At 39.9% G+C, this 22,746-nt stretch overlaps 2 protein-coding genes across 4 annotated transcripts in view; one reads left to right on the top strand and one right to left on the bottom strand.

Moving 5' to 3' along the window:
* syne2b (spectrin repeat containing, nuclear envelope 2b) overlaps positions 1–3,444 on the top strand; it is a 169,869-nt gene extending 166,425 nt beyond the window's left edge. Inside the window, exons 133-135 of the mRNA XM_030719074.1 lie at positions 26–100; positions 914–963; positions 1,300–3,444. Of these exons, the coding sequence (XP_030574934.1) occupies positions 26–100; positions 914–963; positions 1,300–1,510 (336 nt within the window). The 3' untranslated portion in view covers positions 1,511–3,444. The remainder of the gene's footprint in view (positions 1–25; positions 101–913; positions 964–1,299) is intronic.
* Positions 3,353–22,746, bottom strand: part of esr2b (estrogen receptor 2b) — a 42,717-nt gene continuing 23,323 nt past the window's right edge. For all 3 annotated transcript variants that reach the window (XM_030718158.1, XM_030718159.1, XM_030718160.1), the window contains exons 2-10: positions 21,152–21,672; positions 17,710–17,909; positions 17,498–17,614; positions 16,567–16,926; positions 13,459–13,597; positions 10,747–10,880; positions 8,954–9,137; positions 8,037–8,372; positions 3,353–5,771 (exon numbers count right to left, since the gene is read on the bottom strand). In XM_030718158.1, coding sequence (XP_030574018.1) covers positions 5,675–5,771; positions 8,037–8,372; positions 8,954–9,137; positions 10,747–10,880; positions 13,459–13,597; positions 16,567–16,926; positions 17,498–17,614; positions 17,710–17,909; positions 21,152–21,582 — 1,998 coding nt within the window. In that variant the 5' untranslated portion in view covers positions 21,583–21,672 and the 3' untranslated portion in view covers positions 3,353–5,674. The remainder of the gene's footprint in view (positions 5,772–8,036; positions 8,373–8,953; positions 9,138–10,746; positions 10,881–13,458; positions 13,598–16,566; positions 16,927–17,497; positions 17,615–17,709; positions 17,910–21,151; positions 21,673–22,746) is intronic.

Below are 22,746 nucleotides of genomic sequence, written 5' to 3'. Positions count from 1 at the left end.
TTGATCAGTCTTGTCTGTGTCTCAGGAAACCTGCTCGACCAGTTCAGAAGTGGACACCATCAGCGTGGGAAAGCCCAGCTCAGCCCTGCAGGTGCAAAAGGTATGCCTTGGTCCAATTTTACCTTTAGTTCGACTCTTGGAAAGCTGCAGTATACAATAGCATAAAGTTAGACATGTATACAGTCAAGCATTTATAAAACAACAAAAATTTATAAACCTCACAGTTATGAGAAGGGGAATGTTTTCAAAACATAGTCATTTAAGTTCTGTGATATGAAAAAATGCTTAATAACAAGTAAAGTTCCTCCACTGAACTGCCACCATATTAACAACTATATTTTTAACCGCATGCTCTCCACATTTGAACCAGCATTAACCACATTCGGTACACAGGAAAATTCTGGTAATTTGGCCAGCAGGGGCACAACTGTCTCTCACAGGATTACTTGCATTTTAATGGACTTACTAATAAATACTTGCGTATGCTCTGAATTGCAGCGAATATAAAAATAGTAAATTTGTTCAGGTACTGAGACTGAGTATTTTTCTGTTACACTGCTAGCATGCCCACATTATCCTCTCCTGCTAATAGGGTGCATGCTAGCTTTCATCTCAAAGTACATTTGAGGCAGTAGTCTTGAAACAGGAACATGTTTTCTTCTTGAACATTTATGAGACCACATTACACTGAACCCTCTGAGGTCTAAGAATGGACATTTTGGGGAAAAGCATGTGAATAATATTTGGTGTGACAATCATGTTCTAGTTGCCTAGGTTCAAAGTTAGGGTTGGGGTCATCAAGGAAGATGTCTTAGAGCTGAGAGGGTTAATATACATATAGTGTAGAAATCATTGCAAATCATTATTTCACTAATGTAAATAATTAACACATATGGCTTGTTCTTTGATTCAGGAGGAGGCTGGTCTACAGGCAGCTACGGTCACACAACCGGCGACTAAAAGGTAGTTTCTTTTCTTTTTTTAATCATTTGATTGTTGCAATTTCAGTAAAATGAACCCTGCAGCAAACAGACTAAATGTTTGGTACCATTTTCACATTGACGGGTTTAATTTCCTGTTGCTACTATTAAAAAAAAAGGTGACATTTGAAGAAACTCCATTCTTAGATCTCACAGAGCAAAACGGCTCCAATGATGAATGTTTTGTAGTGCAGATTATCCTAAATAATGAGGACACATTTGGGGAGACAGAATCACAGATGTTGTTACTTACTCATTTTATGACCTGAGTGTTCATTCATGAACAACATAATCACCTGTAACATTCATCCACCCGCAGGGAGGAGAGACGGGACTCCTCCCCACACCGACCCCTCTTCTACCGGGTCCTGCGAGCTGCCTTCCCCCTACACCTGCTCTTCTTCATGCTGCTGGTTCTGGCCTGCTTCCTGCCTCTGTCTGAAGAGGACTACAGCTGCACACTGTCCAACAACTTTGCCCGATCTTTCTACCCCATGCTGCGCTACACCAACGGCCCACCGCCCACATGATCACTGCCACAGCCCTCAGTGGGGAAGTTTATGTCTGAGTTCTCCTCATAAAAGAAGGGGTGGGGGGATCATACATGTGAGGTTGAAATCCCAAATAGACACCTTAACAATGTCGAGGTTCGGGGAAAAAAGAAGCACGGCCCTTCATGTCTGAAGGAATCTTCATGCTAAACTTTATTGCTGCATTTAAAAAAAATGTATTTATTTATTTATTGTTCTAAATAAGAAGCCATATCACTGGAGTGTTTTAAGTTGTGATTTTTTTTTTAAATATGTAGATTTGCCAGTTGATGCCCCTGCCGAAACAAGTCCACACTTTTTCAGATTTAGACAGTGCAACAGAAAAAAGGTTACAAGATTTATTTTGATATCTGTATTTTGTATGCTCACAACAGTGTGAGTGTGAGTGTGTGTGTGTGTGTGTGTGTGCGTGTGTGTGGTATGAAGGATTAAAGAAGTTATTACCAAAGCATGAAGACATTTGAGGAGTACACCAGCCATTTTCTACCACTGCAGCTATTTGTACTGTTTTTTTTCATAGAAGCAGCCACTTGTTAAAAGCACATTTTGTACAGAAGTGAAAAAAGGTGTGTTGTTTTTCTTGTTTTGATTTAGAGGTATTTAAGATGAAAATTTGTAAGACAGGACAGTTGTTTTTGTTTTGGTAAATGATGGTGACATATGCCTTTGTGTAGCCAACAGAATAACTATACATTAACTCATGTCCTTTTTAAGTGTTATAAATTAGTCTTTTATATAACGGCAAACCACTGAGGGGGGGGCTTCGTTGCTTCTGAGTGTGCTGCTCAAGTGGGCTGAAATTAAAAACTGACTTGATCCATTGAATTTTGGTGAAATTTTAAGAGCCAGTGTGGTGAATATTTTCCGATGATTATGCAAAATCTGGAGAACACTTTGGAATATTTAAGCAGCTCACTCAACAGCTGGAGCAGCTGTGGTCCTGACAAAGTCGCACATTAACTGGCTGGCAGCCAACTTTGTTCCCCTGCTCTTCGGTGCTTCTGCTTTAAACAGCGGGCTGTATTTTCATGGGTAGCTGGTGGGTCAGAGAGAGACGGATAATTACTCAGTGAAATTCAGGTGTTCAGGAGCTCAGTCACACAATAAAAATATCAAATTGTTATAGTAAACAATATAAATACATTGACAGCAGCATTATAAGCAGGTGGAACAAGTTATGTTCTAAAGTGTTCTGGTCTGCAGCGCGGTAGGAGAACACGACTGCCATGTTTGGTTCTGGAGAGGTTGACCACTATTATCAAAGAGGGCTGCGCCTTCTCCACACACCCTTCCACCATAATTCCCAGGAAGGCCGCAGCCCTGCCCGTCACCAAGCCAGCCTTCTTCAGCGGCTCGTTCAGCTTCTTAGTGTGTGAATACGGGTGCTGTGAGTCCAGAGTTCATGTGCAGGTTTAACCCCCCCCCAAAAAAAAGGCTAAAAGCTCCATTCAGCTGGTGGTTTTGAGTCTTGGTTTTGGTCCTGTGTGCGACTTTCTGATGACAGTTATTTATCCACACCCGTGTATTATCAAAGGGACTTACCCAACCTAACCAATGACCTGAAAGCCTCCAAACATCAACTCCTACAAAAATGGCTGCATGTGAGGTTCAGCTGAAAGCTCCAGTGCAGTTGAATGACAAGTACCGCAGTTTGAGTTGAACTTGAATGTAAGAAATCCTTTGAGTGGTGAATGTAGCTGTGCACATGCACAATCATTAAATGTATGTAATTTCCTGTTAATGTTATTGAAAAATGTAATAGAGAAAATTCTGTGAATGATTCGAAACTGTACAAAAGTCTGACGGAGCAGAAACGACAAAAAGTGTGTAAAGCTTGATTTATTTTGTGATCTCTTATTTATGGGATGTACTGTTTGTAATTTTGAACTGACAATAAACCATGTTTGCCATGAGCTGCTGCTGCTGAGTGCTTACTGTATCACAGGCTAGAGACGAGAACCCGGTTGTGAGCTGACAGGAAAGGCAGGTGAAAACAGAGATCTGACGCAGTGTGCGCGCACTGCCAACAAACATTTTCAGCATCAGATTTGGGTTTGTGTTCATGCATGTACAATCCACAGACATCAGGAAATAAAGCAGAGTGAACATATATCAGTCTATTAACAGTGTTAAGATCATCTGGCACTAAGGTTAAATTTACACTGGCACACAAGTGGCACATTTTATGACTTTATGTCCAACAAGCATGTTAATGGTGCATTTATTCCTTTTAGTTTGTTTTGTGTTATGAAAACTAAGCCATTTGGAGTTTTGATGCACCAAATAACTGGCTGTTCTCTCAACTCTTATGCGGTTAATGAGATCATAAAGCAAAGAAGCCACACAAATGAGCCATAAAAAGTTTGGACTGATGCCAAAACTCAGTTTGTTTTTACTAGAAACAGTACAGCAAAGAACATTAATTCCATGTGATGGTTGAATTAAAAAAAACACTGAATAGGTACTGTTTTTTTTTATTCAGAGTTAAACTTCTTGGAGAAAAAAATTTGCAGGATTCACCGTGTGTGTCCTCCAAATTGTCCACAGTCAGATATTATAAGTGAGTTCAGAGCCTACCAAGTCATAAGGCTAAGACCATTGATGGGTTGCCAGTCTGTTTGTGGCTTACTAATACATATTAATTTAGAAAATAAATCATTTTTGTTGTACTTTTTGGTGTAAAACTATGAAACAGTAACATCAGTTTTCACCAGCTTGTTTTATCTGCTAATTTAGATACGTGTGTGCAGTGTGCAACATGTTCACCTACACAGTCTTTTTTTGTGTCAGACTGTTACAATGCTAACACACATTGTATACAGTTAGCAAGCTAATTTAAAAGCACTAATAGTCAATGTGCTAAAATGATACATACATAGATTAATTAAAATTCTATTACATGTGATTTTTTTTTTTAATGATAAAAAGTTAAATGGGGGTTATTTTTATTTTGTAACTATGTTACTATGTAGGTTAGAATGTTTTCAGGTTCTGAGAAGAGAAGGTAACGCCTCAGCCCGGCTACTAAAAGACTTGCAGTGGTCGGGATAAACTTGCTCTTGGTGCTCTGACTCTGTGACCTAAGCAAACACGTTTCTGTTGACTTTATGGGCTCAGTCACAAGTTTCAGGTCGTAATGGAAAAAAAAGTCCATTAGGTAAATTATGGTCATTTTAACAGAAGGGATGTGCATATTGTCAGTCGCAATTCATTTTCACACTTAGATAATTTGTTAGCATTAGCATGCTAGTACAGCCAAGGTCAGTAGGTTAAAGAGTGACATCAAGTGCTAAGGTTTAGCATTAAAAAGCTAGGTTCCTGTTCATTTGACATTTCGGTTTCTGTTAAAGTAATTTAATTTTGTGTGTTATGCTCATGGTTCTGAGATTTTAGCTTGTATAAACATGGCTTTCTTATGGCTTGTTTAAGGCTTTCAGTCTGACTGCTAAAGTGCTAAAGCTGACTATAAAGGAATTAACTTTAGCAATATGACAACATTTTGAATTTTGCCCACAGAAGAGGGTCTACACCACTGGTTATTGTATAAATTCAGCCTTAGTTTAACCAGATAAACAGGGAAGTTTAACAGTCATTTTGGTAAAAGGCCACATACTGCTGCTCTAATTCACAAACAGGTAAGTACAAAGACAGTAGAAAAATCCTGCTTGAACAGGCACAGACACCAACGTGCACAGCAGTAAAAGAGGGGGAAAAAAACACAACAGGGTGATGGAGAACAGCTCTTTTCATTGTTGTATGACTAACAGCCCTCATACGGACATGGATGTTAACTTATTGGCCGCGGGCGCCCTCACGAGTAAGTGGAGATGGTTTGTAGATGGCTTGTTCTGGATGTTACACCACGGTGATAAAAAGAGATACAAATACTGTTTATCAAAAAAAGAGTGCTGGCAGACAGCCAGCGACGTCCCCGTGAACATCAATGGTAGTGCACACTCACAAGAAATAGTTACACACACAAAATATACATTCGATCAAAAAATTTTTAAAGACTAAAAACATCTCGACAAGGGAAACGTTACCTCACAACAGCACTTTCTGTTTTGTTTTGTTTTTTTTTTCCAGTCTTTGGGAGATGGGTATCCATTAAGGTTCAGTATTAGTCTTTTAGTTCTGTCACTCTCAGGCTGTTTCCATGACAACTCTGCCAGGGGTGAAGTAGTTTGTTGACTCCGCCGATGGACCTGCATCCCCATCATCCAGCTCTGCAGAGATGTAACTGTGAGGGAAATTATTGGTTATTTTGTAGACAAAGGAACTGATTTGCTGTCCTTAAGCGCTCTAAACACGAGATAAATTCATAGTTCATTTTTCTTGACTTCTGTTTCCTGCATTTGTGGCGTTCCAGTACTGTGCAAAAGTCTTGAGCCACCCCTCATTTCTTCACATTTTTGATGGGAAAAACAGAAATAGGTGCAATGCTTTACTGAAACATGTCAACATACATGGAAATTCAGTGTATAAGGCTAAAATAGAGTTTGTGCAAGTCTAACAAGTTTGAAAGTCCATATTTGGTGTGACCACCTTTATTCTTCACAGCCTGAACTTTCTGCAGCTTTCTTGTCATTTCTTTAAGCAGTCTTCAGGAATAGTTCTCCAGGCTTCTTGAAGGACATTCAAAGTTCTTCTTTGGATGTTGGCTACCTTTTGTTCTGGTCTCTGTCAGGATGATCCCACACTGCTTTAGTAAGGGTGAGGTCCGGGCTCTGGGAGGCAAATCAATGACTGATAGTATTTTTAATGTTTTTCTATCCAGGTGTATGTATGTTTGGGATCCTTGTAATACTGAAATTGAAGCTGCTGCTAATCAGATGCTTTTTAGATGGTATTACATGGTGGATCAGAATCTGACAGTAGTTTTTCTGTGTTCACAATTCATTGACAACATCCCCAACACCACTGACTGAAATGCAGAAATGTAGACACTCACTGTTGTCCCTCTCTCCTGACCTCCTCACACAATCCAAAAGTTTCAAATTTGGGTTCAGCACTCCATGTCACCCGTTGCCACTTGTTTTTCAGCCCAGTTCTTATGTAGTTTGTTATACCTCAGCCTCTTCTCCCTGTTTCCCTTCCTTAAGAATGACTTCTTGACAGCCACCCTTCCACTGAGACCATTTCTGATGAGGCTCAGTGAACAGTCGATGCATCTCTCAGGTTCTGTGTCAGTATTGTATTTTTTACTAATTCTTAAGGACACGAGTGGCAGATGCTGTTCATCTGCTGTAGATAGCGTTTTAGGCCTGCCGCTTCTTGTCCAGTTTCCTCAAGTTTTTTAAGGGCACACAGCACACTGTGCCGAGAACTTTTTGACTAATAGCTCTTTAGGTATTACCTTGTTGGTACAAAAATATGATTTTATTCTCACTAAACTGCATTATCTTTGGCATTTATTGTAGATTCAACTAAACAAATGGAAGCAATTTATGTCTTTTTGTGAAAGGTTGCCAGTAGCAAAGTGCCTAAACATACAATTTTAAATTGGTTCTTGGATAAATATCAGAAGCACAGCTTTTTTGAATGATTCATATGTCAGAGTTAAGTGGACTAACAAACAGAAAAACATTCTGCTGACAAAGGTCAGGACTGGATTGTGAATGAGTGAAAAAGCAGCCAATGTCCAAAGAATAACTTTAAAAGACCTTCAGAGAGCCTGAAGAACTATTGTTCAAGATCACTTTTCTGGATGCTTGGAAGCAAGATATAAAGAAATGAGGCTGGCTATGTTACATTAACTATGCAGACCACATGCAAAAAACCTATTATTATTATTATCCATAATGAGTTATGTGTGAAATATTCTTCCAGTTAAACCAAACATAATCCAGGAACCCATCAGATTTTCACTGGCTACACCTATACCCTGGGGATATTATAGAAATCTGGGTGTGTGGGTATTGTTTCGTGTCTCGTGAGTTCAAATTAAATCAGGAGTATATGCATCTATAATATAGTATTTCATTAGAACTGGACTGTGTCTATTTTTCGTTACATTTTCTTGTTCTGTAAATGTACTTAAATGTTATTTTGTTCTCCTTTAATGATGTATGCACATCTTTTTTAGATTGTGCTGTTTTTGTAACTCGTAGGCTTTTGTGTAACACTTGTTGGTCACGCTGACTTCTCTTTCCTTTTACCGTGTTTCTTTGCTTTATTCCTGTTTTGTTTTTTTTCTCTTTCTTCCTTCATACACGGCTTCTGTCTATCCCTTTCTATCCCTTTTACTTCTTGCAATTCTTAATTTTCTTTTCTGGTTAATTCTCTTTTTTCCTCTCCCACCTTCCTTCTCTTCTCATTTCCCTCGTACCTTCCCCTTTTTCTTGCATTCTATTCTTCCCTTTTTTCCTTCCTACCTACATAGATTTTTTTTTAGTTTTGTCTTTCTTCCTGACTACCTTTTTCCTTCAATGTGTCCTCCATTATTTCCTTTCTATCTTTCACACACTTGAGTCTGCTTTAAATGTAGTACGTCTCTGGTACTTACTCATTGCTGTCCAAGTGAGACCCCACTAAACTCTGTGATGGAGGTGTAGCCTGGAGGGTCTGCAGGTCTCTGTCCAGGACCGGGACTTCAGCTGGTCTATGTGGAGGCACGGTGGTATTGTCAGCATCGGTAGTGGTCTGGTCGGGGCCTGGCTGCAGGTGAGATGGCGGCGGGGGGTACTGTTGCTGTTCGGAGTAGGTGTCAGAACTAGGTGAGGACGAGGACGTTTGACTGCTGCCGCTGGATATGTTGGCGTCCAGCATCTCCAGGAGGAGGTCGTACACCAGCACCACGTTCTTCCTCTTCATGGTGGACAGGTGGTCCATGCCTTTGTTACTGTAATGGATATTTACATTAAAGTGTTCATTTAAGTTCATATAGAAAATGAGATGTTACAGATATAGACAAACACTACACATGCTGCATTTTGTAGAAGTTTTCAGTGCACCCTTAAAACTAATATTCATCTAATATGAGAGAATAAAGTGTTCCAGTGTACAACCTGTATGCAAAGATTTCTTCCTTTTAGCTGCACAGTCTCTGTAAATGATTCTCCATTTCATTAGCAGCCTACTTTCAGTTTATTGTGCCTCAAATATTAATGTCAATCACCTTTATTAAATTTTGCACAGAGCAGTTCTGGGGATAAACTGAACTTGGCATCTTTGAGATGTAAAAAATAAAGCAAAATCATATAAAACAGGCTTTACTACATTAAAATACTTCACAAACAGGTGAACACCTGTTTTCCAAGTGAAAAAAATGCTTTGGACTCTTTGTGTTTTTCATGTAAAGAGCTTAAACTGTCTGTGTATTTATTAATATGTGAAGGCACACGTGCTCGCTGAGCATGAGTATTACTATGGGCATGTTTGAGCATGTGAAGAAGACAGAAACCTCCTCTTTTCAGTCTGTACCTGACGTGCCGGATGTGGGAGAGCAGCATGGTGAGATGGCCGAGGCGCAGAGTCTGCTGCTGGGTGGATAAACCCAGTTTGGAAATGGCCCAGACCAGAGCATCGATCACAGAGTCCAGGAGACGCAGCAGCTTGTTTCTGCTTTCTAGCTCTTCTGCTGTCTGAGGGGAGCTTGTGCACAGATCTGCGAAAAACAGCACAGCTACATGTCAGCACTGAGACTTTTTTAAAATAATTATCCATATCCAAGTCTTTCTGATATGCTTTCGACTGATAGTCGATGAGCAAACAGACCATTCAGCCAGTGTAACCGTCAAACCTTCAAAGATTAATAATAGCTGGGTAACAGCCCACTAATTATCTTATCTTTGACGAAAACATGTAACCTGGTATTCTTTGGCATAAAAAAAAAGTTGCACAATGTTCTGCATCCTGATTCAGGTCTCTGTTCCTCTTTTAGAAGAAACCAAATTAAACTGAGTTGTGACATTTATGAGTTTGTACAGTTTCTTTATTCTGGCCATCTGGCTCATCAAAGATCCCAAATGACTTCATGATGGACGCTCCAGATGAAAAGCCAGAGTTTGGAAGCGAGGAGAAGCTGTAGATCACCCGTGTCCGCCCACCACCAGGACAGAGGATGCACAGAGCAGCTCAGCTACAACTTCCCATCTGTCCAAATTCATTAATCCATTGATCTTCTTGACTCCCTGTTTTCCTTGACTTTGCAGACGCACTTTGACTTCTTGCACAATTTGTTCTTTTTTTTTCACTCCAGCTGCAGTGGAGCAGAGTTAAGAGAGAGAACACAGTCTGGCAGAGGATCCTGTGTGTGCGTGAGGGGAGGAAACCTTTTTAAAAGTCTGTGCCGACATTTGAAGGTCGGTCACCTCGATGGAACCTGCCTGCGGTGTCTGCCGGAGGTGGTTTGTAGAGTGCAGGGAGGACACTGTGACCACTGGAAAAACATTAACGGTGAAAAAACAAAAGCCGCGCAGCAATAAAGTCCATATTCACAGGTCAGTTCATCTCAAACCTGCTTCAAATAACTGCTGCCGACGCAACTTCTGCAGGACGGTCACCAACACTTTTCATGTTGGCTTTAAAAGCCACATCAAGGACCAGCGTAGCGTAACTCTGCTCTAGAATGCTTTAAGGAAGTTATTTATTGTCAGAGATGTCTGGAAATCTCTATAAAGTTTAAACAAATGAAATGCTAGAAAACTTCAGAGAACTGTGAGTGTGCTTTTCTCCCACGGCCTAAAGAAATAAATAAATAAGCTATTTCCTAATCTGCATCTGGACACAGAAGTGTACGTCTTATTCCTTAAATTCTGGGAACAGCAGAGCTTTGAGTAAGAGCTCCTTGGTGCCTCAGACTTACAACTAATCAGCTTTAAAACCTTTATTTTGTTTGTCAGTTTAAGGATGTTTCATGCCACATAATAAATAACCACAGATCAATACACCAATTTGAAATGTTTTACAAGCCAGTTTAATAAAATGAGAATAAATTCATTGAATTATACAATTTAAAGGAAAATTAGAAACAAGACTGCATGAAATAAACCATCATAGGGAAAAGTTCAGGTTAAGAAGCACACTTTATCCAGATACAGTCTCAAAGCAGGGGGACAAACCTATCTGGATTATGTCAGACCTAAAAAATACAAAAAACAAAACAAAAAATCCAAAATGCTGTTCTGATTGGATGAGATGGGACAGGATTTTTGCTTGTTGCAACTGCAAATTCTTCCCCATCCTGTGGTTTTATCTGCGTCAGTAACACTCACTGGAGTTGAGCAGAATCATGGCCTTCAGACAGACATACTCCTCCCTCTGCAGCTTCAGCTCACGAAACCGAGAGGTGGCCGCCAGCAGCATGTCGAAAATCTCCATGATGCCCTCCACACACTGTCCCTCCTCCCTAAGTAGACAGAGAGAGAGAGAAGAAATGAAGAAAAGGAAAAGTCAGCGAGGAAAAGCAAAAGGGAGCGAAGGGAAGAAAAAAAGGAAAAAGAAATAGGCATGAAAGGGGAAAGAGGCAGTGACAACAACCAACATGAATAAAAGTACAGATAGGAATTTCTATCATGTTGTCCATCCCATTTCTATCAGTTGGTGTAGGCTAAAAAGTTCAATATGCTGCCTGAAAACCATAAAATATTAGGATAAAAGGAAATGCACCTAGTGACATAACAGATAAAAACTTGCAGATGATGCACAAAGATTAACTACAGTTAATCTTTAAATGGTCCAATTAACAAAGACAGAAATGAAGAAAAAAAAATCAAGCATATCAAGTTCAACTGTAATTTTGTCACATCTGCAGATTTCAGCATGGACAAAGATCAGCTGATGGGACAGCTGATATCCAACCATACGAGCACACTGATTTAGCCTGCAGGCAGTTTACACATTGCGAGCTGCTTTTCCTGCTATATCTGACATAATCAATGTCATAAATCGCGACGGGTGGAGAGGTCCCAGAACAGAGCTGTCAACAAAAGTCCTAAAAAGACAGAAGGAACTAATAAGTGCTCTACATAAATGACTGCACATCAAAATGATCCTCTCTGACTTTAGTGGTCCTGACTGAATGTTGTTTCCAAACCAATATCATAGCACTTAACTGGCAACAAAAACAAATCATGGACATGATATCTTCTGAAAATCTGGGATTAAAACCCTAAAAGCAAACAACTTCCTAATGATAATCCACATATTGGCAACCTTACAATAAGAAACTTAAAAAGTTGTTTATCTGTGGAAGAAAAAAACACACAAGGTTAATCAAGCCAAACACTGATGAGCCTGTGACAGAGAGGGTACAGAGGCCAAAAAGGCAGAAGGAAAGACTCAATGAAAGACACAATAAATGAGAAAATGACTCTGGTCGAGTTAGTGGATGGATTTACATCCAGGATGTTATCCTCATCTTTCCAAGGAGAAAGAGCCACCACAGGCTGACAGGAACAACCTTACAGAGAAAAATAAGGCAGTGTTATGAAAACACATCAAGGCTATCCTAAGCCTATAGTGATCGTTTCCGTGGCAGTGAAGAAAAAAAAGGTCAAACACTGAACTCGACCCACCGTCGCCCTCATATAAATTTCCTCTTACTCTTGGCTCCTTCTGTAGTCTCACAAAGAAAACTCCATACTGCTTCACAGCCATTAATGATAACAAGGCAATTAAATCAAAAAGAAAGAAAAGTGGGACAAAATAAACAGCAATCAGTAAAGTCATGTGAGACTAAATAAGAGATGAATAATATATTTTACACCACTGATCTACAGTGTGCAGCGAACAAGCAGACAGGGAGTCAAAAATGTAGAAGTTATCAGAACTCAGTGGCTCTGTTGAATCACTCACATGTATTTAAAGGAATCATGTGCTGTATACTAAGTCTGAAGCCTGTTTTTTAGCAGTATTACAGTGCTGCGTTGTTCTAACCATGTCGAGTCCTAACTGTTACACAAGGCCAGCGTTCACAGCAGAAACCTATGTGCCACTTTGTGTAGAGATGCTGATGGCTGGAACAAATTCTCCAAAAGTTTATTAGGAAATCCAAACTGCTCGTAAAGTGGCAGCCCAATTACAGAGTGTTTACTATGAATACAAAGGCTGTTCAGCATTGGCAGAAACAGATAAGTGTTCTCTGGCCAAAGTCGAAGGTCAGTGTGGAAGGGAGCAGGAGGAGATAAACGACTCAGCTGGCAGTCCAGAAGAATCTGAGATAAATCTGCAACAAGTGTTACTGGAGCGTTGCTTATGCCATATTTTATTATGCGATGTCAACTCATCATCATAGTGAGGAAATTTGGGGAGATCAAACTACCAATAATGTGGTGGAAGTTTACCTCAAGCACCATTAAGTCTAAAGTGATCTGTTCCTACTTTTGATACTGTTTCTCAGCCTGTCTGTAGCCAGCTGTGGTCCACTCTGTAAGCTTCTACGTTATACAAGCGAGATGCTGAAAGTTTTGAAAAAGTTTTGAAAGTTTTGATCAGGGTTTGGTTCTGTAGGTAGCAAACCCTGATCAAAACTTCTCTGCAAATGTTTCATGAACATCACACACAGCAGGCTTCAGTAAAGAGTGCCTTTTATAAATTTACTCTGCTGTTTTAAGTTTAGGTTTGGTGACAGGGCTAACCACTGCATCACCACCAGTGCAGTGGTTAGCCCTAAACTACCAATAAATACCAAAAAATGAGTGATGCAACAAATCGAGAAGAACCACAGAAACCAAAGGTGTGTGGGCATTTGAGCAAACACTCTCTGTAAGTGTTAGCATGCAGAAGAAAAAAGGATTTGTGTGTCTGTAAACCTGGTAAATGTCAGCTCATGACCAACTTCACAAAAGATTCCAGTGTAATAGGACCACACTAGCTCAAATGCTATAAAAGAAAACAAAAATGATCTTAAGCTTAAGGCTGAGTTTGTGTTGATTTAGATGCCTCTGAGTGACCTTTTAGCAGGTAAATGATTTTATCCCCCTCACCTGTTGAGTTTGAAATCTGGAGAGAAGATTAGTTTTCCAGGATGATCCACCGACCTCCACATTAGACCCAGCATGAGGATCTCCAGCCAGCAGCACTTCAGCAGGTGGATTTGGTCTGTTAGACTCAACTCTACAAAGCCTAAGGACAAAGCACAAAGGGGGAAAAAAAGGCTATTTTCACATTTGGAATCCACCCACATTCTGTCTTGACTGAATTGTAATCACCAAAACCCAAAGTATGCCAAACTGAACTAAAGGAATCAGCATTTTTTATTGTACTTATACAACCCCATTTCCACATGACTCCATCAACCAGTCAAGTTACATCTTCACACACACACACACACATATATATATATATATATATATATATATATATATATATATATATATATACACACACATACACATACACACAAACATTAATCATGAATCATTCATATGATAGATGATTTAACCAATCACTCCTGTGTTTCTGTGGCTTACTGTGTTACCCAGTGCAACTTCATCATGTTAAACAAGACAGGAAATCTGGTGAAAAAGGTCCAGGTCAGCTCTGAAATTAGATCAGAAACACTCACTACTTGGAAGCATTTGTGGCCATCTGGTACGTGCCTTAACCACTCTCCTATCAGGTCTCCATGACCGTTGATATGGACACTGTTGCAAGGAACTTCTCTTTGTTGTCTGACTACATAGGTCTGCACTCAGAAACTCAGAGAGAAATGTACAGGGGAGGTGCAGGTTTTCTGTAACTTTGTAACAGACAAAGTTACTTTCATCACGTGTCTGTGACTGTGCCCGGCCTCACGGGCGGTTCAGCTAATGCTGACAAGTCACATGACACAGACAGCCTTCTGAATGATTACAACCCACCTTTCTCCAACACACTTTGCAACTAAAGCAGGGAGTTAACTCATTAAACTGGATTTAATCCTGAAGGACAAAAGAAAACAGGATCAAAACAACTTAATGGAAGGCTCTGACACTGATGGTAACATCATATTCATTTTATTTCTTAGTAAAGAGACAGAGATAAAAAGTATTAAAAAAGTTGTGTCTTCAGTGTCAGGTTGCTCTTTGCACTTAACTCACTCTAAACATAATGTAGCTGATCCACCATAATGTAGCTTCTAAAAGTATTCAGACCCCTAAATCATTTTCACACGTCATAGTTTTGTGAATGTAACTTACTACATCCCATAAAAGGTCAAATATTTTTAGAAAGGTTGATTAAATATGAGAAAGGGAAATATTTCATTTACAAAGTATTTCGATTCTTGGTAGATGTCCCTGTGGCTTTGGGGCCTCTTGTGTAAGTTTCTACACTTGGATTTGCCAAAGGTTTTCCTTTCAAGCTCCATCTGACTGGAAGTGTTGCCTTTAGGTGTGTCTGCAGATGTTCTGTGTGGATTACATGTTTGTTTTCATTGAACTCCTCAAGAACAATCAGAGATTTAATCTGACACATCCCTTTTATATATATATAAAAAAATCCCTTTTATATATATATATATATATATATATATATATATATATATATATATATATATATATATAAAAAACCCACCTTCAGGTGGGGGATATGTGGCAGTCAAGGGGGAGGTGCCACCATAGCAAAGACTCATGGGACTGTTCATGCTGGTGTTGTGTGTTTAGTTACAGTGTTATCAGTTATTCCAGTTATGTTGTGTTGGTCTCTCACGGTTATTATTAGTTTGTGATGTGAATTACACACTTTGTCCAGTATTGAGAGTGGCTAGTGATGGCCCACCATGACTGAGATGGCTGTGGCAGCTAACGGCATGGGGCCACTGTTACTGTTTATTGGGTGTGTCTTTGAATGATGTTAATAAAACCACAATTCCTGTAATTGACAATAGGTGAAGCACAGGAATCCTAAACTTAGCTCAAAATCTTTGTCTGCTTCTTCCGTTGGTGTTCGTCATTTTACGGTCCAAACAAAACTACTGCAGCATCTGTGTTCCCATGATGCACTGATTCACTCCTTCACTCACCACTTTTCACTCTCTATGTCTTGCATTTAATCACTGGTAATTAAACTCTGGCTCTCTCTCACCACAGTGTGTTTTTTGTCCCGTCTCTCTCTGTTCTCTTTCTTTTCACCTCCAACCAGTCACAGCAGATGGCTGCTCCTCCCTGAGCCTGGTTCTGCTGGAGGTCTCTTCCTGTTAAAAGGACATTTTTTGTTCCCACTGTCGCTCATAGGGGGTCGTTTTAACTGTTGGGTTTTCTCTGTATAATTGTGGGGTCTTTACTTTACAGTACAAAGCGCCTTGAGGCAACTGTTCATTTACTCATTTACTTGTGGTGTTATAAAATATAAATAAAAAAATGAATAAATTGAATTAGAAAGCCAAATTTTTCAAATCAAGAACTTTTTAAGAATTAAAGTTCCATATTTTCTCTAGGTTTGAGTGTGAAGACAAAAAAAGGTCACTTGTTGCATCGAGAATGAATAAAATGAAAGATAAAATGTAATTAAATTGAATAAAAATTTAATAAAATGAATGTTCAAACCTTAAGAAAAGCATTCCAACTATGTCTGGGCAATGAACCTAATGTTATTTTATATCATTACCTCGCCCACTGATAGGTAGAGGGAAGTTATGCTTTCGGTCACATTGGTCTGTCTTTCTGTGAGCTAATAACTCAGAAAATTTTGAATGGATTTTGCTGAAAATTTCTGGAGTTATTGGAGGTGTTACAAGGAACAACTGACTACATTTTGGTGGTGATCTGGATCACAATCTGGATTGAATCGTCTAAAAAGAATTAGGGTGCGACATGACCATAAGTTCTGTCAGATATCAAAGTCTGCTCAGGATGATTCAGCATCTAATGATCCAGGATGTGGAAAATTATAGGGTCAAAAAATAATTCAATCCTGTAGAAAAGGAAATAAAGCCAGTGACATGCAGCAAACAATCACCCAGTCCATATCAGTGTAGATATCCAGCATGACTTTTTTTCCCACTGAGATCTGATATGTTTTCAAAGTGTTCCTTTAATTTTTTTTTTGAGCAGTGTATTTATCGTTCACTTAAAGTACTTGCATCAAAGAGTTGCAATTATACTGGATCTTACCAGGGATCTTCTTGGCCCAGCTGATCATGAGGACCAGTTCCTTGTCTGCCAGGTTGGTGAGGGTCATCATCATGCTGGCCTCGGTGAAAGGCTTCTTCAGGTCCTCCATGAGGTAGATCTCGGGGGGCTCTGCCTCCATGATGCGGGAAATGAACTCCTCTGGGCTCATGGCTGAGTGGTGCATGTAATTCGCGTGAGGGACGGGGGTCAGTGTGGAGACAGGCATCCCCAGGTGAAGATGGCGCTGAGCCCGAGAACCTGAACCAACCCGTACCAAATTCTGACCTGTTGTATCCCGAGTTTGAAGTCCACTGCGACGGTGTCGGGCTCCGCGAAAACCACAACGTTCACGCCTCACACCTGGTGAATGAAGATAGCAAAGAAAACAGGCCATTTGTCTAATTCCCTGAAATACAAGTTTTTGTTTTATGCATTTTAAACTGTGCAAAATATATGTTATTAGCAATCTAATAAGAACAAAAAAAAGTCCACTGGATCTATCTGAGCATTAGCAGACACTATGACCAGTCTACCAATAAGTAGTGCAAAGGCATTTATAAACACGATGCTTCTTGTGTCAAAGAGCATTCCCAGCTGCAGTTTAACAAACCAAGGTTAGACTACAATCACAGAACAGGCAACAGAATGGAATGTGCTGATACATACAAGCCTTTAAAGGCCCAAAGTAACACTGTTACCTACAACTACTTACATGTGCCACAGAAATAAATATTTAGATGACTCTTACAGTCAGTGAAAGGAAAACTTTTCCCCATAAAGGTGCTGTTTGCAAGGCCATTGTTCTTCTGAGTGCTTCTGGAGAAAGCTCAAAAGGTGCAACAACTTAAACCTGTTCACTTACTCAACCTGCTGCTGTAAGAGATGAAATCACAAAGGACACCGATTATCATGAAACTGGGTGAAAACCTACCGCACTTCATCATGCCCACTTCATAGCATTTACGTAGGCGGCAGGCCTGGCAGCTTTTACGGCGGTTCTTGTCAATAGTGCACTGATTTGTGGCAGGGCAAATATAATCATTGTGTCCTAATAAAAGAAGAAAACACAGATTCAGTAAGGAATTATTTAAACTGGTGATGAGAGGAAAAATTGTGACTGGATATGAAGTAAAAAGATTTTACCTTGGATGCTTCTCTTGAAAAAAGCCTTACAGCCCTCACAGGACCACACACCATAGTGGTACCCAGAGGCGTAGTCGTGGCACACGGCGCAGAAGTGCATGTCGGCTTTCCCTAGTGCAGATGAGCACGAGGAGGATTTCACTCCTTCCGCTCCTTCTTCAGATTTCTTTCCCAGCATCTTGTTACAGCTGATGATGGAGCTGCAGGAGGAAATATAGAAATGGTGAAAGGGACAGCTTGACATCAGAAATTTTAGCCCATCATTCACCTGTCATTAGCTCTCCAACAGGTACGGTGCTGCTGAAAATGTCTCCATAACCACATTTCAGTCAACTGGAAAATTGCATCACAGATAGCATTCATCATTGCAGCATGATGAGTGTGCAAAATACCCACTGATAACCATCAACTGCTCACTTTGTTAATCACTAAATATACAGTAAAACTAAAGACAGAAGAAATCTACATCAGCTATTGTAAAAGGAGGAGATCCACTGGTATGAACGTGACTACTATTAACAAAGCTGGTAAAAAAAATTGTTAGGTGATAAATTATTATATTGATACCAGCTGATTGGCAAATGAACATAATGTAAATGATGTTAACTGATGGCAGTAGACATCTTTTGTATTAAATCAATTTTGAACTGGCTAAATCTTTCAAACTGATTTGAGATGAACAACTGAAAACTTTTTACCTTCACGGACTTCCTGATTGGCACTGAAATTTTGAGATACTTAACTTGAAATTTGAGTTATGGATGGGAATTTTTTATTTTTTTTTTACTGGTGGAAACAAGCTTCCATAGATGGGTCATTGTTGTCACCCCGATGGACAGGTGGTCAGGCTGGCTGCACGAACACCCAACTTTGTAAACACAATAACTCAAGAAAGAGGTGACGTAGGATTTTCAGATTGATACCTTAGGTGCATCTGCTAAAAATCTCAGATGAGTGACCTTGACTTCAAGACCGAGGTCAACTCAATAGCTTGAGCAGGAGGTCACGTAGCAGTTGCCATAGATGCATTTACTCAGGAAGGATATCATACAGAGTTCTCATACTGAAAAGCGCAGTTATATATTGAGGCAAAAAAAGTTATGTTTACTTCTGCTTACATGGGTGTTTTAGGAGAGGGCCAGAAGGCAGGGATTTTTTTAAATTTATTATTTTTTTATTACATTGATAAGCATTTGTGGCTGCCGCACGTACAATCTGGTAATTGTGAAGGTTACTTAGTTTTGCCAGTAAAAAATTATGACCAGAGGGCCTGAAACTCACCCAGCAGCTTTTTCAGGCCTACAGTATAAAAAAAAAACTAAATTTATTCTATAAATTTTACAGAATTTTCCTGTTATTTTGAAAAATGTGAAATATCAATAAAGTCTCAAAAATAGACAGTGAATTAACATGCCTAATGTAAAATAGTGTGAAAAAAATACCTGTGAATAAACTTGATTTTTTCCACAGGAAATGCATTATTTTTCCACACAAAAAGACTCGGTCACAAGAGCAACCTAATAATAATGTTTATTTTAAAGATAAAACTGTTAAATTCAAATTTATTGATGTAAATACATATCTGAAATGTGATGCATTAAGTGCATAATGACACAAAAAATGCCTCTAATTTTATTTGTTCATTAAATTAAAGATATGTTGTGTCATCATGGAAGCTTTCAAAAGTTTACAGCCTGATCACATCCTAGCTCCTCTGGGCTTGCAGAGTCGGGCCTGTATAGTACTTGATGGGAGACCAACGGGGGTTTTTTGCATATTTGTCACACTTAAATGTTTAAGATCATAAAACAAATTTTAATATTATACAAATATAATATAAAGATAAAGCAGCACAGTGGCATGGTGGTTAGCACTGCGCCTCACAACTAGAAGGTACTGGGTTTGATTCCACCTTGGCCCGGGCCTTTCTGTGTGGAGTTTGCATGTTCTTCCTGTGTCTGCATGAGTTCTCCGGGTACTCCGGCTTCCTCCCACAGTCCAAAGACTTGCCGTTACTGGGGTTAGGTTAATTGGTGATTCTAAATTGCCCATAGGTGAGAATGTGAGTGTGAATGGTTGTCTGTCTCTCTGTGTTAGCTCTGCGACAGGCTGTGGACCTGTATAGGGTGTACCCTGCCTCTTGCCCTAGGCTCCACTCCACCCCCCCACCCCCGACCCTGAACAGGATAAATGGAAGAGGAAATGGATGGATGGATTTCATTTATTGAAGGGAAAAAAGCTACCTGGCCCTGTGTGGAAAAGTAATTACTCCAAGAACACCAAAAATCATCTAAAGAACTGCAGGCCTCACTTGGCTCAGTTAAGGTCAGAGTTCATGATTCTTCAATAAGAAAGAGACTCGGCAAAAACGGCATCCACGGGAGAGTTCCAAGGCAAAAACCACTGCTAACCAAAAGAACACAAAGGCTGCCAAAAAAACATCTTGATGATCCCCATAATATTCTGTGGACTGTTGAGACAAACCTGAACTTTTTGGAAGGTTTGAGTCCCGTTACATCTGGTGTAAAATTAACACAGCATTTCACAAGAACAGCATACCAAGAGTCAAACATGGTGGTGGTAGCGTCATAGTCTGGGGCTGCTTTGCTGCTTCAGGACCTGGACGACTTGCCATAATTGATTGAATCATGAATTCTGCTCTCTACCAGAAAATCCTGAAGGGGAATGTCTGGTAATCAGGTCGTGCCCTGAAGTTCAAACACACCTGGGTTATGCAGTAGGATAATGATCCAAAACACACCAGCAGGTCCACCTCTGAATAACTCAAAAAAAAAAAAAAAAGCCAGAATGAAGGTTTTGGAGCGGCCTAGTCAAAGTCTGGACTTGAATCAGATTGAGATGCTTTGGCATGATGCTAAACAGGCTGGTCATGCTTGAGAAATCTCCAGTGTGGCTGAATTAAAACAATTCTGCAAAGAAAATGGACCAAAATTCCTCCACGGTGATGTGAAAGACTCATTGCCAGTTATTGCAAACACTTGATTGCTGTTCTTGCTGCCAAGGGTGGCACAACCAGATATTAGGTTTACACAGCAATTACTGTTTCAGATAGGGCCAGGGCCAACCTTAATTATGTATTTATATTGTTATTCATCATTTTTAAAGCATCTGAAACCTGTGCAAACACTGCCAACAATTTGCTTGCTAAAGCAAAGATATGAATTGGTAAAGTGAATTAGCTCTAAAAGCATACAATTAATGACTGCTGCTGGTACCCAGTATGATCTTTTGCCAGAAAAATGACTAGCAGATCTTCTTGAGGTCTATTTAAAAGGCAGAACGTGTTGGAAAAAGGTTTAAAATTGTGAGAATTTTCCTCACAAGCTCTAAAAGCAGTGTGATTAAGCTCTGTCTTTGAATTTAGCTTAACTGACACTCAAAGAACACCTCTTATTAGTGTCCACAGTGTCAGTAATCTTACCTGCTGGGGTTGATGCTGTGAGTTTGGGGATCCAGCCACGGTGCATGTGGGCTGGGTTCATTATAGACAAGAGGCTGAGTGCAGTGCAGAGTCAGCGAAGGTACATTGTGGTGAGTGTGGGAGGGCCAAAAAGCTGAGGGGCTGAGGGGGGGACACAGAGATGACGGACTGTCAGTGATGGGTGGCCTGGAGTAGCCCAGCATGGAGGGGCTGTAAAAGGTCAAAGGTCCGTGTCCATGGTTATAATCATGGTTACTGTCTGTGTATGGAGAGGGGATGCAGACGGTGTGGCTGTCCATGCCCACAGGAGGGCTGTACATAGCAGGCAGAAGTCCTGGGGAGCTCGCCCTCTCTGTGGCTTTGCTGGAGTCGACCTCCTGGAGCTGAAGGAGGGGTAACGGGGCAGCATCCAGCCCAGGAGAGGAAGTCATGTCAGGGGGGCTATATTGTATATGCTGAGAATGAAGAATAATTTGACGTTGCAGGTGGTACTCTACTGCATCTTCTTCTGTGAGTAGGTCCTGTAGCAGAGAAGAAACACTGCTTTAAGATAATTCATTTGCTTACATTTAATTAGTGAATGAATATAATTTATTTAGAGCAAGGAAACAATGGCTTTCTGATGGTATGATGATGACAAAATTCAACTTGGTATTTTGAATTATTAATAAAAAAATATGGAGTGAGGTTGTGAACTTTTTGAGGGTGAGCTCTAAAAGAGCTCATTACAGAAAAAAGCACTTGGAAACAGTGGGAAAGAAAAACTCCCTTTTAACAGGAAGACACCTCCAGCAGAACCAGGCTCAGGGAGGGGCAGTCATCTGCACATGACAGTTTGTGGCACAGCTCGGATAAACTCAAATTATTCTTTAGGAATTCTTAAAAATGGGCATAAGCTATAAAATGTCTAACTTATTTTTCTCATAACTTTATGTCTTATTATGCTTGTTCCACCAGTTTTTCTCTGCCCGGCTTTTCTTTCTCTTCTCAGAAGGTGTCAGTCTTTGGGCAGTCTTTGTTATTCTGTCTTGATGTTTACACAGCCAGTTCTTCTCTACAGTTCTATGTTTGAATATTTGTTTGGCAAAAGATTTTTACATATTCGGTGAATAAACCTGCTGTGCACCAGCATTCACACCCATGAAGACAGACTTTACATTGTTGTTGTAGAGTGTTATTTTGGTCTTCTGTGTAAACTTCTTACATGTATAAATACATTGAAATAATGACTTTAAAAAAATGCATCCATCATGTCTTCACCTTACGTTTTCAAAAGAGCAGACTTAACAAGGTGTGTCACTTTTTCTGTTAAATGTTTTGCCTTAATTTTGTCTAGACTGCATCAGAATGCTAATAGTGACCTGGGATGATTCAACCACCAATATTATTATCATTCAAGGACACCCAAGAAACCACATAATAACACAAGATAATGGGATGTTTTCTGTGGTGTGTGGATTAGAGCTGGAAGGCAAAATGAGAACCTGCTGCATGTGTGGACAAGAAAAAATATAGCTCTAAGAAACACAATTAAAAACACTGTAACTAAATATTACCACAGTGGTGATCAATAGTGTTACATAGGAGGTAATCCT

This window comes from Archocentrus centrarchus, chromosome 22, assembly GCF_007364275.1.
Source record: "Archocentrus centrarchus isolate MPI-CPG fArcCen1 chromosome 22, fArcCen1, whole genome shotgun sequence".
Taxonomy (NCBI): Eukaryota; Metazoa; Chordata; class Actinopteri; order Cichliformes; family Cichlidae; genus Archocentrus; species Archocentrus centrarchus.
This window is presented reverse-complemented; position numbering and strand designations above follow the sequence as displayed.